Here is a 15,028-nt window from a genome sequence, read left to right as displayed (position 1 = left end):
TTTTGTTCTTCTTTTTCTTTGGGGAGGAAAGATTGGATGGAGCACAGTCTAGTTACCTTCCCACCAGGTATAGTTGTTTGTCTCAGCAGCAGTATCAAACACAAGCAGGGAGCTGCTGTTGCGAGGACGCTCAGGCCAAACATTCAACAGACCATCCCAGATCTCAATGTTCGAATACTCGACTTCAGCGCAAGGAGCCTTGTAGAATGCGATACCGGTGCTATCTTCACGGCTGGGATAGATGCGAGTAGTCAGAGCGAAGCGCTCGTTGACGTAGACCTCGAGAAGGGATCCGTCCACGAAGATGCTCATCTGGATGGACTCGGTTGTATTCTTGTTGCAGTCGCTGTCGTGGACGGTGTAAGGCTTGAAGTAGCCCTGGTGCGTGTCGTTCGCGAACATATTGATCTGGCTTGAGTGACTGCGGTCCACGGCGATACTGTAGTTGGATGGGTTGTAGTAGATGTTGGTGTATTCTTCGCGGTTGGGTGAAGCGGCAATGGTCAGGCCGGCGATTCCGGTGGTACTCTTGAGCTCCAGGTTGATTTGGTATGAGTGGGACAAGCTGGTGGGCAGTTTGATCTTCTCTGTGTCGCACTTTTGCTCGTGGCAGGGGAATTTGTGGTGTTTGGCCCCGCGGTGCAGACCTTCGACGACGTCTGGGACGGGCTTGGTGCCTAGGGTGCTGGCGGTCCAGGTGCCATTGGAGTGGGCGAAGAAGCGGGAGTTGCCAGGCATGCAGCTATCGGACATATTGTGGATCACGTTGTAAGTGTCTTTGACGAAAAGCTCGCGGGGGAGAGCGAAAGACCCCTGGTAGCCTTGTTGGGTGATACCAAAGTTGTTCATGTCCTCGGAGGCCCAGCCCCATTGAATACGGCGGTTGTTCTTGGTGTCGTTGAAAGTGGTCATCTGAGTTCAGACTTAGTATGTGGCATCAACGCAGGATCGGGGGGGGGGGGGGGGGGGCGGATTGTTTCCTGCCTTGATAAAACAAACTTACCGCATAAAGCAGACCCCAATCAGCTGCACCACCGGCAACAGGAGTGAACTCGACACTGCCATTCGCCCGGACAGACAGAGTTCCCTCGTTCCAGAGAGACCAACGGCGAGCGTGGAAGTCAGTGTCGCCGCCCTCAGCACCCATCGTGACGAAGTAGCGATCTCCGATTGAGAAGAAATTGGACACCTCAAAGTTGAATCCATACGAACCGGTCTCTGGCAAGGCACCCAGCGAGCTATTCATCTTCGGCTCAAACAAGGAACCAAGGAAGGTCCAGTTGGTCAAGTCCGACGCAGGGGCCTTGTAGAGAGGCATACGGGGGCCCACCTCCTTAATGCCTGAACCAAAGACAGCATAGTAGTAAGGCTCAGAAGCGTTCAAAAAGGCATCCATCTCAGGCCAAGCGTGGTAAAAAGGATCACGCCAACCTGTGACGTTCCAACCCTCGGGAGGGTTGGACATGACAGGATTGTTTTCATACTGCTGCCATGTCACTCCACCATCGGTAGAGTAGGCCAAACTTTGACTCTCGGTACCCTTGAAATAGGGTTTGCTCCAGGATGTGGGAAGTTCGGATACCGATGTGTAGAAGGCCAAGAGAGTTCCATCAGATCCACCGGTCAGATTGACTGGCTGGGCGGTTCCGGAGAAGATTCCCAGGTGATTATAAAGAGCTGGAGTATGGTGATCGCTGGTCAAATTGGTAGTGCCGATTGATTGGGCCTGTTGATTCTTCCACGCGGCAACCCCATCCTGTGGGTTGCTATCCACATCCTTCCAGGTGATGAGATCATCCGAGGTGGCATGTCCCCAGGAGATGTTGCCTAAGAAGTCGTTAGACAAACAATGAAAACTAACGAAAGGGTGCTGTAAAAGTGAACTCACCCCAATTGACGTGGTTAGGGTGGAATTGATAATGTAAGTGGTAGATCTTGTTGATGGGATCATACATGGGTCCACAGGGATCCTGGTGAGCGATCAGCATGTATCCTTATTCACAGCTCAAGAATTTCCAGATCATTCGAACGAGTGACATACGTTCATCCATCCCGACGGAGCAAGGAAATGAGAGGTCGGCCTCCATCTCGTGAAGAGAGTGTTGTTGGCCATGCTATTGATTTGGTCGACAGTGAGCGATTGGCTCAGTCCAGGCGCAGCCCCAGCACCGAGTGCCACCGCCGTAGCAAATGTATGCGTCTTCATGATGAGCAGCTGAAGCAATGCCTTGAAACTTTCAATCGAATTGTCGAAGCACTGAGAAGAGGTTGGATTGAAGGCTTCTTATAGTCGTCAAAAGACTGGAGAAGCCGTCGAGCATGTCTGTGACCCCGGCCTTTAGTCGCCACATCCTCGGTGGTTCAGTCATGGAAGCTCTCTCCACAAAGATTGTTCGACGAGCCTAGTTGGAAGACCGGGAAACCTAAAAGCGCCTCTTTTTGGGCTCGATCCCCAGGAGTCTGGGGTCATTGCCGCAAGCCCATGGGGAATGGTGGCTGGTCGGGGGGGTCACTGCAGCCAACGAGGGATAATGCAATAAGTCCGAGGTTTGTCCTCGAAACCCCCGATTTCTCCGCGACCACAGGCGTAACTCGCCGTGAATAAACAGGGTACAGTTGCACACCTCGGCATCCCGGGCATTCTCAAGCTTCAAAAGTCGCCTGCAGACAGAGGTCTCTGCCGTGAAAGTACACCCCGCCATTTTGAAAAATTTCTCCGAAGATGTTGGAGGATTGCCGAAGTTAATCCACCTTCCAAACCGGTTCAGCTTTCCAGATCCAAACCCAGCGAAACCGTTGGGAAGTCAAAATGTATGGCTAACAGTAACTAGAGATTCCACACAAGTTAGTCGCAGGTAGTTTTTGACTGAGATTCTGGCTCGGCAGTCGCGCGGAGACCTCATACATGACAAATGCTACCTCGTGTTGGCGACGGGTCCATGCCCGCCGTTGATCCTTCGAACGGCTCCAGGCCACTACAAAAGGGAAGAACCAGGTGATATTGGAAAAATCACAGCGGCCGTGGTGGTAGGAGACTCGTGCAAGGCCTTAATGCATTACCGAGGTACCAGGATGCGCAAGAATTGGGCTTCTCACCGAAGATCGCCGATGAGTCTCACGATTGCATGCGCCAAAATCGACGATAGAAAGGGAATGGCCAGAGTGAGAGAACGGAACGCTTGTCTCATTGAATAAGCAATTCACACGGCATTTTGGCAAAGATGGAATCAAATTGGAAGCTAGCTCCTATGAGGTGTCACCGAGGAGCTTGCACAGTAGATCAGGTGATCGTTTCGACAGCAAGTGAACGGAATTTTCATATTCCCTTCCTTCATATGCTCTTTACGCTCATGTTACAATGCTAATCTAAATCACGATGACTCGGTCTTCCATCTTTCCATCATGGCCTCCCAAGTCAGACGGCCCGACTCGTCGTGGAATTCTGGCTGGTCGATGAAAAAGAAGGCATCATGAGAAATATGCAGCGTCTTGGAGAACAGCTTGCTTGAAGGAACAGTACAGCCTTTCCCATCCGTCAGATCGTCGCCAGCGAGCAACTTTCGTACCAGACCGGTGACGTATTGGATCGGGATCTGTACTTCCTGGGGGGACAGCGCTTCTAGCTCGTCGGTCAAGAGCGCTGGCTTGACCACCCCAGGGCAGATGGCATTCACACGCACGCCTTCCTGCCAAAGTTTGTCTGCAATTGATCGTGTCAATCCGACAATACCATCTACGAGATGTCAGCGGAACTCATGTTGATCTGAAATCAATCGGCCCTTACGTTTCGTTGCTGAGTACACTGGTGTTCTAGCACACGGGTACAAGCCCCCAATGCTGGACGTCAGAATCAAATTTTTCATGCCGGACAAGGGCTTTGAGGATCGACGAAAGTAATGCATGGCTAGATAGACCGTGTTCACGGCGCCGTCCAGGTTAATTTGCATCAATCCCAGAGGTGGTTCAGGTGGGATGCCCGCGTCAGGCTGTGCAGCGAAGAAGTCTTCGAGCTCAGCAACTCCGGCATTTGCGAAGACAAAATCGATGCGGCCAAATTCGGCGAATATACTGTCGAACACCTTTGCCAAGTCTATGTACTTGGCCACATCAGCCTGGCAAAATTCTGCTTTCTGGATTGACCTTGCCGCTTCCTGGCCTCGTTGAGAGTTGCTGCCGATCAACTTGACTCGCCAGTCGCCGGACTCGGCTAAATCTTTTGCAACATCTAAGCCAATTCCACTGGCTACACGAAATGGGCACTTTCTATCAGCAACCCGACTTTGATCTCGCTTCCAAGTCGAGTACTTACTGCCCCCAGTTATCACTGCCACTTTGCTCATTGTGATTCTATTCCATCCGTTAGAGAAGCTGCTGACGCGAGGGATCTGAAAAACTGGGCGATTGTATGAAAAATTCCAATGATCGAGATAAAAAATAGGGACAAGCCTCCCGTAAGTTGGATGGAAACCTTGACCGCAGTTCCGGCCTTTAGGGATGAGGTGGCACATGCACGATGCGCTCACCTGAAGAGAGTGGAATAATCATCCACGGCATTTCATTTCTGGTCTAGGCCCTCGCTAATGCACGTCCATATCTATCACCATGCACCTACTCCTTAGCTCTGATACGACCATCTTGTCTGATTCGAGCAAAGGGTCGTGATAGCCCAATGCTATCCTGTTGTGATACGGAAACGGTTTGGAGACTGTCAAGCTATTTCATCGGCTAGATTTGAATTTACTACCCACTTGTTCAGCAGATCTCCCGGAGCCGAAGATGTCCGAAACGATCCCAAGAGTTCGCGGCTACTAAGTTCTACAGATACTGCTGCGAAGCCCATAGCTGGGAATGGACGAGAGAATTTCGGAGATTGATTATCAAGAACAGTATTCAATTAAAGCTCACTTTCAAGACTCTATGATGTCGCCCAGTTTTTATTGCTGTTATTGAAATGTTTGATTGATACATGACTCAAGAGGAGTCGCTTGTTTTATACACAGCTCTAGTGTTACAACATGTCGCCGTCGGCTTCTGTTATCAAAACTATCATAAACGAAGGTTGTGCGCAGCTCACCTTCTCTGTCATTTTGATTCTTCTGACTCTCTTGTGCATACCGCATCCTCTCCAATCCCTTGCAGATCCTATCAGACTGAATATCCGCTTTCGCGCTCACCCGCAAAGTAACACAAGACCTTATGAGCAGCCAATTCGAACGAAGCTTTTAATATAAAAAATGGCCCTTGTGATACAATGATCGTGTCCTTGCAGAGTTGTGTGCTTTCGCACATTCAGAGAACTCGAAGAAAGAATGAACATCAGCTAATGCCGAGAGCAAGATGAACTTCTTACAGCAGCAGCAGTAGCAGCATCAGTTTCATAGGCTTCGTCAACACGAGGCATCATGTCATCAATTCTTGAAGCGACACTCATCCCCCTTGTGTATTTGGGTAGAAACTTTTGCCACTAGCAGTCTGTTTCTATGTTTCATGATGAATGGGAATCGACCTAAATCGCATCCCTCGGCCCCTTGCAGTGATCAAGGCATTTATCCAGGCTGCACCGTGATATTCGAATGCATACCACATTGCGAACATGCGCTGACATACCATTCATCTTGTCGGCATCATTGAAAGCTTTCCTTACATTTGAATCCTCATATATAACCTACCCGTTGTCGAGTGGTCAACGAATCAATACTCAAAGCATCATATTTCACATCATATCATTCAATCCTGTACGCAGCCCGCAAGATGCCTGAACAAACACATTCTGTGATTTCTGCCAGTTTCCGAAGCTCTTTTGAGAATCAACACGTGACGATTCCAAGTATCTATAAATTGGTACCTGAATGGAAGCCGGACCTCCACAATGGCTACGAGATCGCACGGGACGAATCTCTGAACCCATGGATACGGAGGTAATGTGATGGAGTTTGTCTTACCTGCTACGATCGCTGATTTGTGTTCGCTGATGCGCTGCAAAGATGGGCCGTCAACCAGGATACGGCACGATCTCTTTGTGCGGCCGATTTCGGTCGTTTCGCTGCCCTTTTGGTCCCAAATTACCGATCATACAAGATTCTCTCTTCGGTATCGAAGTATTTCGCTTGGGTAAATTTGTGAATTCCATATAGCATTACTGCACGCATTTATTCGGACTGACCTCGCGCAGTACTTCTTATTCGATGATAGTATGTCCATACATCTGCTATATTTCTGAACTTGATGCTTAAAATCCTTTGACTCAGTATTTGACTGTGGGTCTCTGAAATATGATCAGCTCGGAGCTGAGCGCTATCGAGATGCAAGCTTGGAGTACTTCCGGTTCACCTTACTCGGGCAAGGAAGCATGCCCGACCTGTCCTCGTTTGATGTCCAGCTTCAAAATGCGCTGCATTCGTGGAATGAAATTGGAGAACATATCAGAGAGGCTTGTTCTCTAGGTAAGTCTCAACACGCAGATCAAACAATTTGGCATGTGCTGATTCAAGCCAATGACAAGGAACCCGGGAATTACTTTGTACGGAGATGCTCCGATATATCTCAAGCCTGACCAACGTGGACAGCCTGTTCAAAGACGACCAGGAGGTTCCATCAATCAAGAAATACTGGGAGAGGCGGGAAGCGACTGCAGGTGCTTTTTGTGTGATTGCCACTATCCCGTAAGTGAACGTTTTCAGCTACATTTTCTAGTTTCTCGTGCACCTAGCTCATGAACATTACAGTTTCGCCTACGGAGTTGACGTTGACAAATCAGTATATGACAACCCTGTCATGTACGAATTGTGGAGGCACGCTTCATCATTTGTGCATATGTGAGAGCAATGATAGTGTTACTTTGTTTGAAGACAGTGTTACTGACGAATCAACAGATCCAACGACATGTTCTCCTTCCGCAAAGAACTGGTACACAGCCGTTTACTATCACGATCCCAAGACAGAAGCTAATTGAAACCAGATGGACGATCAATACGAAAATCTCATTCCAGTCTTGATGCTCAACTACAATATCAATTGCAATGTCGCAATGCAAAAAGGCTACGACTTCCTTCGCAGCGAAGCCAGTGGGCTTCGTCTCTCAAGTGAGATGTTGCCGTCCAGCAGTGAAAATCTGTCACCTGCCGTTTCAGACGCATTCATCAGAGGCTGCTTTGATACAGCAATGGGCCTAGCACATTGGAGGTTAGTGGGAATCCTAGGGCCGTGAATGTTTTGACCAAGACTAACCCATCCTAAGTTATTCCGGCGCTCGCTACCTCAAAGGATGTAATCGTAATGATGACAATACGATTTCCTTCACGATCCACCGACAACGGCAACTCGAAGAGACCAAGACTCATTACGAGCCAGTTCAGAGCAAGCTGCCTTCAAATACCGGCGATCCCACTGTGCTCGACAAAATTCGTTCGATGGCACCAAAGCTGCAGGGAGTTGCTACATTATAAGAGTATTACCTGTGGACATTTCTCGCCTCTTAAATCTGAAATATGCATCGATTCACGCATGTCATCACTTTTGGGCAAATACCTCTGGTATAGCGCTCGAATCTCCAAGTCATGTGCTGGAAGAGTTTGTGAGGTGGTATCTCGTCTGATCGTTCTTTCAACTCAGTCTTGGCTCTGTCCTTCATGTATTCCATTTCGTATCCTAATTTTGCTTGGAAATAGGCTGTGATTTCTCGCCATTTATAGATGCTGTTGTTTTAATTTTTTCTTATAAACACAACGATGAAACAGTGTTAGTGCAGAATTTAGGTCAAACCAGTACCGCGAAAAATGCTGTAGCTTATCAGCATTGTCTGTAGAGAGTCAAGATCCGAGCCGTTGAAACTTCTATCTGGCTGTGAGTTGATAAAGCCACTGAACTGTATGTACAGTTCTGCCAGTCTATTACTGATTTCGGTACTCGCTGACGTGGGTCGAGTATTCTTGTCGGTGCGACGCTCACAGAGTAACACATCTATTTTGTTGGACTCTGACTCGACAGGGTCATTTCGCATCAATGAAGAGGGTTTGACATAAATGTCACACGGGACAGCATCTGAACTAGCTTGCTCATTGTAGTCAGCTGAGTTGGGTGAAGCATGAGGTGGATTTGTATGAGAAATTAAGACTGATGTCGTAGCACATTCCTAGAAAGAACGCCAAGCTTTTAAAGAGTTTCTCGTCCCAGCTAATGCACGATAGACACGAGTCTCAGAAAGCCTGTGTTCGCTGCCTACATCCTGTGATTATTAGTGAATCTACAAGTGGCTCCTCTCCCAGGGTTTCCGCTTCCTGCTCAAGCAAAAGTACGCACTTCTGTCAATCCTGAACGTGATGATCAGTCAAAAGTACACGGAACCGGAAAATGGTCCCCGCAGACGCCACGTCAGGTTTGCACAATATTTAATGGGGCATCAATTTCGACGGTCAAATAACCAATTCAGGTGTGCAGCTGAGCTATGAGACCCTGCTCGATGAGGATTGAGCAAGGTGACGGAGGTGAGGTACGATTTGGAAGGAGGTTGTCACGTGCGCGCGTTACTGTGAGGTGGGCAACTTGCCTCTTCTGCACTTCGATTTTTCTAATTTTTGATTAAGATGTGTATGGCATCACCAGGGGAGTGGGCTCAAATAAGGAGAATGATTTTGATAGTGCCATCCATTTTTTGCCTCGCTCTCACATCCGCACCTTTATCTTCTCAGCGAACACGGTGAATGAACCATGCGCTATGACCCTTTCGAGGTGCACGAGGTGATCAGCCCCTACCATTTGACTGATCGACGATGTCACACTAGCATGGACGGTTTTCCCCAATTTCGAACTCAGAGGACAAATGTACCATTCTTGGGCCCTTTCTATCGGGGTCGATGAGACGGGGAAGACTCAGTAGCTCCGGCGGTTCATGGTGGCGCAGAGGCGCCAAATCAACGAATCTGCACGATAGCACAATGTGCTGCCTGGTTGAGTTGACCGTACATCCAGTTCGCTAGCGCGGCCAAAAAAAATGCCCTGTGCATGGCCCAATGGGGTTCCTTCTACGCCCAGCCAACTCTCCAATTGGTGCTCCGTTTAGTTATGAAATCATGCAGCTAGCGATTCATTTCCACTGAAGCTCCATCACATTCTCACTGATAATGCCGAAAGTATGGCACGTAGTATGCGATCTATCGTCGTTGTTACCTGCGACACTAAGCTCATGAGCCTACCATTGTGAAACTTTGCGTTCAGACGTGGAGGATTTGGCACAGCTGGGACAGAATGGGAGATACGAATAGGCTGGCCAGATAGAGCAGGGCTCGCCATATGCTATGCATTTCCATGTTAGTAGTATCAGTCTATCAGATTAGACGACGACTCGGGCAATTAACAACCTCGAAGCCGATCCGAAAGGGGCGGCCCATGTTTCCCGACATTGCATTCCCTTTTGCTAAAACTGCGCCTGTCAAGCCGAGATCGACAGCCCTGCAGATAAGTAATTTCCGCCTCTTTTCATAATTTCGCACTTCGGATAAGGCCCTCCTCTCGAGTCTCCGCTGACATTGGGTTCAACTTAGTCATGTTTTGAGCTCTTCAATAAATGCTTGCTCGTTAACGGTGAGCGTCCGTCTAGGCCGGAGATCATCTAATTGTGTCTCGTCAGGGACGCAACAACAATAGTTTAGACTAACTTGTTTGGGACATAGGATATACGCTTAGGGGGGTGGGCCGTATAATAGTTGTCTTGTTTTCCCCTAGGGGGAGAGGCGCTCTGCCATAGCGGTCTGCAAAGTACAAATCATATGACTTATGGATCCTAGGTAGCCTTGGCTTTATGGCATCCATGCTAGCCTGTGACTGACTAGGCGCGACGGAGCTGGCTGCGAATCTGACTGCGAATCTGGCTACAATGCTGGCTACAATGCTGGTGTAAATCTGGCTTGGTATTCACCGTGTATAGGATTCAGAATGTTGTTGTGGCCTCTGACGAGGCACATTTTCAGTCCCGGGACCTCCTTTGGTCCTAGGATGGCTAGCCTAGAATGGATGAGGTTGAGTTCTTTAGGGCTTCGTGCCGGACTCCGCCTATTTTGGCGCTTAGTTTATTTGCGGTGTGGCAGCCTCCTGCTTTGACCGACCATTTGATTTCTCACACGGCTACTCTCAATGTTGGTGGCATCATGGCATGTACGGTCTTGATCGTATAAGTGCGTTTGAGGGCCTGATTTCTGGCTTCTAGATACTCAATCATTAAGGGTTGATTCCATATTCAAATGAGCATTATGTATTCGTAGATACCCATCTACGGAAGGGAAAAGAGGAAGGTGAAACACAACTTGATTGGTAGAAAGGAAAGGGAAGGAAGAGAGGCTATCAATCTAATAGTAATGTTGTGGATTTGGGGGTCCCTCGGTGGTGAGTCGGCAGAATCGTCCAAACATCATGAGCATTACTGGAGCTGGCCAACTTGTATTTAAGTCTATGCAATACTATACCTTACGGTCGAAACACAGGGGTATTCACAATTCAATTTAGAAAAGAATTCCAAATTCCTTGAATGAAAAAGTACGAACCCTAATATACATATTGTATAATGCATTATACATTGTACAATGTACAAACACTCGATGTAGTTCTCCACACGGCACTAACCCATCAACGGCCCCACATGTCAGATCAACCGGTAACTAGCTGGAGTGCTGGAGTTTGAACAGGTCTGTTCCTGACTGCGTGTTGACCTACAAAGCTCAAGCAGGCATCTCTTCCTGGACGTAGCGAGCGTAGCCGTCAATTGAAACCTGGGTGATCCTAATCATCCCCCCAAGAACTCAGCCTCGAAGGACCTTTCTCATCGCCCCACGATGTATATATTTTTTTCGTGTGGATTCCTGCCCCGGTTGCATCATTCACGATCAATGGACTTGAGCAGTCCAATAGCCTGCAGGTTCGATCCGCATCGTCCACTTAGTCGCCTAGCAGTATATAGGATATTCGTTAGCGAGCTTTTCTCCCCAAGAAAACAGCGACACCAGCATAGGGTGGAGGCAGGATTAGCACCAGGTGATAAGGTTATCTGACTTTCTTGACTATAAGGTTTCCTCTTTCGAAGGTGACCCTGTTCACATCCTAGGGGAGTAATATCGCGGGGGCTTCGAGCTGCCTCGTAACCTGTGAAATTTTTAGATTTTAGCATCCGGTCCACGATTCGTGATCAGGCGTATGTAAGGTAGCATTCACCTGCTGGCCGAGGCTGCGTATCGACCTCCGATTCGGCCATTATATTCACGGTATGGTTACTGCGCGCCGTGCCCGATGGAAATAACTTCGAGCACACGTCACGGACGGTTTTGATCAGTCCGTCCATTGATACAAGATTGTAATCGCGTTCACCTCTGTTGGTTTCAGAAACACAGGTTGTCATGAGAGACAGACTTGATATTGGAAAATCTATTTCTGGGAGCGACGGGGCCTTTAAATCAGGTCTTATCTGACACTTCGCTATCAAACGCCTTCAGGACTGTTTCTTTTTTTTTTTTTTTTTTTTTTTTTTGCGTCCAGGTCGAAATGAGTCTTCAGTCGTGGATAGACACTTAGGCGGTCATGAACGCGTGCCTTGTCTGAAGTATCGACAAGTGTCACTGGATGCGTACTGGATACACACTGGATTCGTACTGGATACACACTGGATTCGTACTGGATACACACTGGATTCGTACTGTTTTATTGGTGGCAGGTTCGCCATAGTCCATCAGTATTTTGCATTAATGTATGAATCGCTCTCTCTTGCCAGGACCATACTCGAAAGGGGACTCCAAGCTTCCACGACTTGGCGAGGTCCAAGCGCCGTGAGCAGCTGCACGCTTCAGAACACTGATCCTCGCTTTCCTGGAGATTAGTGGTCGCTGCTAGCCCACACTGCCGGGGTATACATGGACAGCAATCTCGACTGGAACCAGGAGCAGGCAAAAGGAGCTTAGGGTGGCCACAAAGTACGGTGACAAGGCCCATGGTTGAAGTCAGACGATCTCGGACTCGGGGGGGTCGGGTATGAGTGAAGAAAGTTCTTTCTCTTAAGGTTCCTAAGGCCATCGTCTCATCATTGCGGTCCGGGGTACTAGTCGCTGTGTACATGACTCGAGGACCTCTTCTCACTTGACTGGATGATTCAAGGTCCCCCACCTTGAGGCTGTCCGCCCTCCTCGGGGTTTTCTGGGTGAAGAGTTTGATTAATCAAGATTGCCAGGGGACAAACTCACTCTCACTGCAGGCGCTTAAAGAGGAAAGAAACAAATACGAAAAAAAAAAAAAAAAGTCAAAAATTGCACTGGCAGGCCTCCCATGTCTAAGATACTTGATGCTCGTTGCAATGACTGCGGGTGTCAGACCAGAAAATGTCCGATTCGAGTCGTACCTGGCCCGACTTCCTCTCTACAATTCCCGGATTGGCAACGGTTGGCACCGCATGGAAAAGAAGTACCATGCAGATTCAGAGACTTACGGTGCTGGATCAAGTTGCCCTGAAACATAAATCAAGAAACGGAAAAATCAGGAATAGATAAATCTCGTCCTTTCTCGTGCACGTTGATCACCACTGCCCAGTCCCACATACATATTGTAGTAGGGAATCCGATTGCATGTACGTAGAACAGATAGTCTGCCTGATGGTGGCCTTACAGTCGGGAGAGGCTATTTGGACATGACGAGAGGGGGTCAATCAACTTGACAACCAAGGAATCAAGGAACGAAGAGATTGAACGACTTCATGGGATCCGGGAGACCCATCGGAGAAGGGAATTGAGAGTTCAGTTCAGTACAGTCTTTACAGTCGGGTTCTTTTGCATTGCAATGACACACTTCTTTTGATCTTCACTTGTGCCTCTTGACATCCTACGGATAGGTATTGTACGGTCGGGCTGGGAGATCTCTGGACGTGCGTGCTGGTGGTTGTGGTTTGTTTCCTCTATGACTCGACCTACTTGGTGAGATCAGACTGCCTTGAGCATTCCCCTCTATAATATGTGGCTTTGTAGCGTCCCGGCTGTTGGGATTTATGTACTAGGTGAATCACTGTCTTCTAACTACAACATCTTGTCGCATAATCTACAATACTACTATCATTGCCGGGCCTATTTACTTGACATGAGAAGGTTGGTATATTTACCTCAAGCGCGTGGGCGAGCAGGGTGGTATCAAGCGTTTCGTAGACTCTTGCAGTAATTTTTTGTGTGTGGAGAGCTAATACTTGCGATGTCTCCTTTCCGCTCTTCCAACACCGTTGACGTACTGAATATAGACAATTGCTGACATTTGACTTGTGCCCTTACGGGGAGAAGCCTTCGCGCTACGCAAACTGGGTTTCCTGCAGAAAGATGGCTCGGGCTTGGCCTTTGGTGCCACGGGCCTCCAGCGCATGATGATGTGACAATTCTTTTTGTCTCGGGGAATTGGAATTCGAAGGGACGGTGTCTCCGTCTCATTGATATGTGGTGCCTCTCTGCTATCTCGCCCCGGTAGAGGACTAAGAAATAAATGAGCATCGCTATCGAGAATCAGATGGTAATATAGTTCCTAGAAAGCCATATATCTTATTAGGAGGATCTTGGGGCGTCAGGCGAGGCAGCTCGGGAGAGAGGCAAGAGAACCCGACCGTGTTGAGGGGACACGAGGGGAAAGGACATAGAAAAGAAGTAAAGGCAGTCTTTATCGGCAAGACGTCGGACGACTCAGGTTGGAGCCTTGAATGAGGGAGTTTAACGAGGATCTTGTCTTGCAGTGTGTGTCGACTCTGTCGAGTGACTCGAGCATTTTCTGCTAGGAGGAACACGAGTCGGCTTCTCCGTCATGTAGCTCGCGCTTGAATGGCGTAACGTCCAGGCTCCACAAACTGTTACTTTTAATCTGGTTTAACTTCTTAATTTAAGTTGCGTTGCAAGTGGATATGTGGAGAGCAATACCCACAAACTGCCGCTGTGCTTGGTTATCGTCATTTAGCTTGAACCTTTGGCTTGGATCGATCACACCCTTGAAAGGCATTACAGATGAACATCAGATGTTGAGAAATCGCGTCACGATTGACCTTCTTCGAACAGGACATTGAAGGGAACCAAGTCCAGTGATAAGATAGACCGAAGCAGAAAAGAAACGCAAAAAAAAACTCTCCCTCGGGGAATCGAACCCCGGTCTCCCGCGCTTATCAGTTTTAGTGACAAGCGGAAATCATGACCACTAGACCAAGGAAGATGAGTTGATCGAGTTACTGCTCGACCACTTGGTGCATTTATGCAATGGAAGCGTTTTTGCGAATTACAATCCAGCTTCATTATCAACATCCCGTTGATGTCGAACAGCGGCTTGCGGAGGATACTTGAAGATGAAAATTCCGCCGACATATCCCGGAGAAGTCGCGGAGTACTCTTATACAAATCTTGGAATATCACATTACGGGGTACTCTTGCAGTTTAAGGGTACTTGGACAGTGTGCAATATTTCCCTCTTTCGGCCGGCTGAGGTCGTCATGGACTAACGCCACCCAGCACCTAGCAGCGAGTCAAGAGTGCCCAACGGATATATTGCCATCGCATTCATCAAATGCTTGCGGGCAGGATGGAATGTCTATCACTTTGGTGCCACCCCGTCCTTATGCGAACCTAGGTATCTACGCAGTTGGCCTAATCCTCCGGGCATGACACCGTTTCCTGGTACACGAGCTACGATCCGACATGTCTTTTGATGCTCGTTGCCCACATGATATGTTCGACTGCTGCACTACAACTCTACTTCCGATGAGCGAGATGTATCAGTCATACCGTCCTTCTAACATGCAACTCATGCAGTGTCTATCATTCGCCAGGTGTCCATGGAAGAAAGGCCGTCTAGAGTAGATTCCAAGGCGTAGGCAGAGAAGGAGTGTTGGAAAATAAAGTAAAATGATAGTATCTGATCTCTACCTCCAGCTGGACTCAACCGAACCGTCTTGAAGTACTGACTCGATCAAGTCATCAGATACAAGTCTGTCTGTATTCCTATCCTGAACCAAAGCAAAGTTCGACTGACCTGTTCAGGAGAA

General features: G+C 48.3%; 3 protein-coding genes across 3 annotated transcripts; 1 reads left to right on the top strand and 2 right to left on the bottom strand.

The window, feature by feature from the left end:
- Positions 1–48: 48 nt before the first annotated feature.
- N7539_008050 (glycoside hydrolase family 32 protein) lies at positions 49–2,206 on the bottom strand (the record flags this gene model as incomplete). Its single annotated transcript, XM_056937650.1, has 4 exons — positions 49–912; positions 1,004–1,827; positions 1,889–1,970; positions 2,042–2,206. 4 exons carry the CDS (start codon positions 2,204–2,206, stop codon positions 49–51), a joined length of 1,935 nt encoding a protein of 644 aa, XP_056786742.1.
- A 1,165-nt stretch (positions 2,207–3,371) lies between these two features.
- N7539_008049 (uncharacterized protein) lies at positions 3,372–4,340 on the bottom strand (the record flags this gene model as incomplete). The annotated part of the gene is made up of 3 exons (XM_056937649.1): positions 3,372–3,733; positions 3,785–4,243; positions 4,310–4,340. The coding sequence occupies 3 exons, from the start codon at positions 4,338–4,340 to the stop codon at positions 3,372–3,374; spliced, it is 852 nt and encodes a 283-aa protein (XP_056786741.1).
- A 1,411-nt stretch (positions 4,341–5,751) lies between these two features.
- N7539_008048 (terpene synthase family protein) lies at positions 5,752–7,445 on the top strand (the record flags this gene model as incomplete). Its single annotated transcript, XM_056937648.1, has 9 exons — positions 5,752–5,918; positions 5,985–6,111; positions 6,173–6,191; positions 6,249–6,443; positions 6,503–6,662; positions 6,726–6,815; positions 6,873–6,906; positions 6,959–7,182; positions 7,238–7,445. 9 exons carry the CDS (start codon positions 5,752–5,754, stop codon positions 7,443–7,445), a joined length of 1,224 nt encoding a protein of 407 aa, XP_056786740.1.
- Between the last annotated feature and the right edge of the window lie 7,583 nt (positions 7,446–15,028).

Source organism: Penicillium diatomitis (assembly GCF_028827545.1).
Source record: "Penicillium diatomitis strain IBT 30728 chromosome Unknown utg000012l_segment0_segment0, whole genome shotgun sequence".
Taxonomy (NCBI): domain Eukaryota; kingdom Fungi; phylum Ascomycota; class Eurotiomycetes; order Eurotiales; family Aspergillaceae; genus Penicillium; species Penicillium diatomitis.
This window is presented reverse-complemented; position numbering and strand designations above follow the sequence as displayed.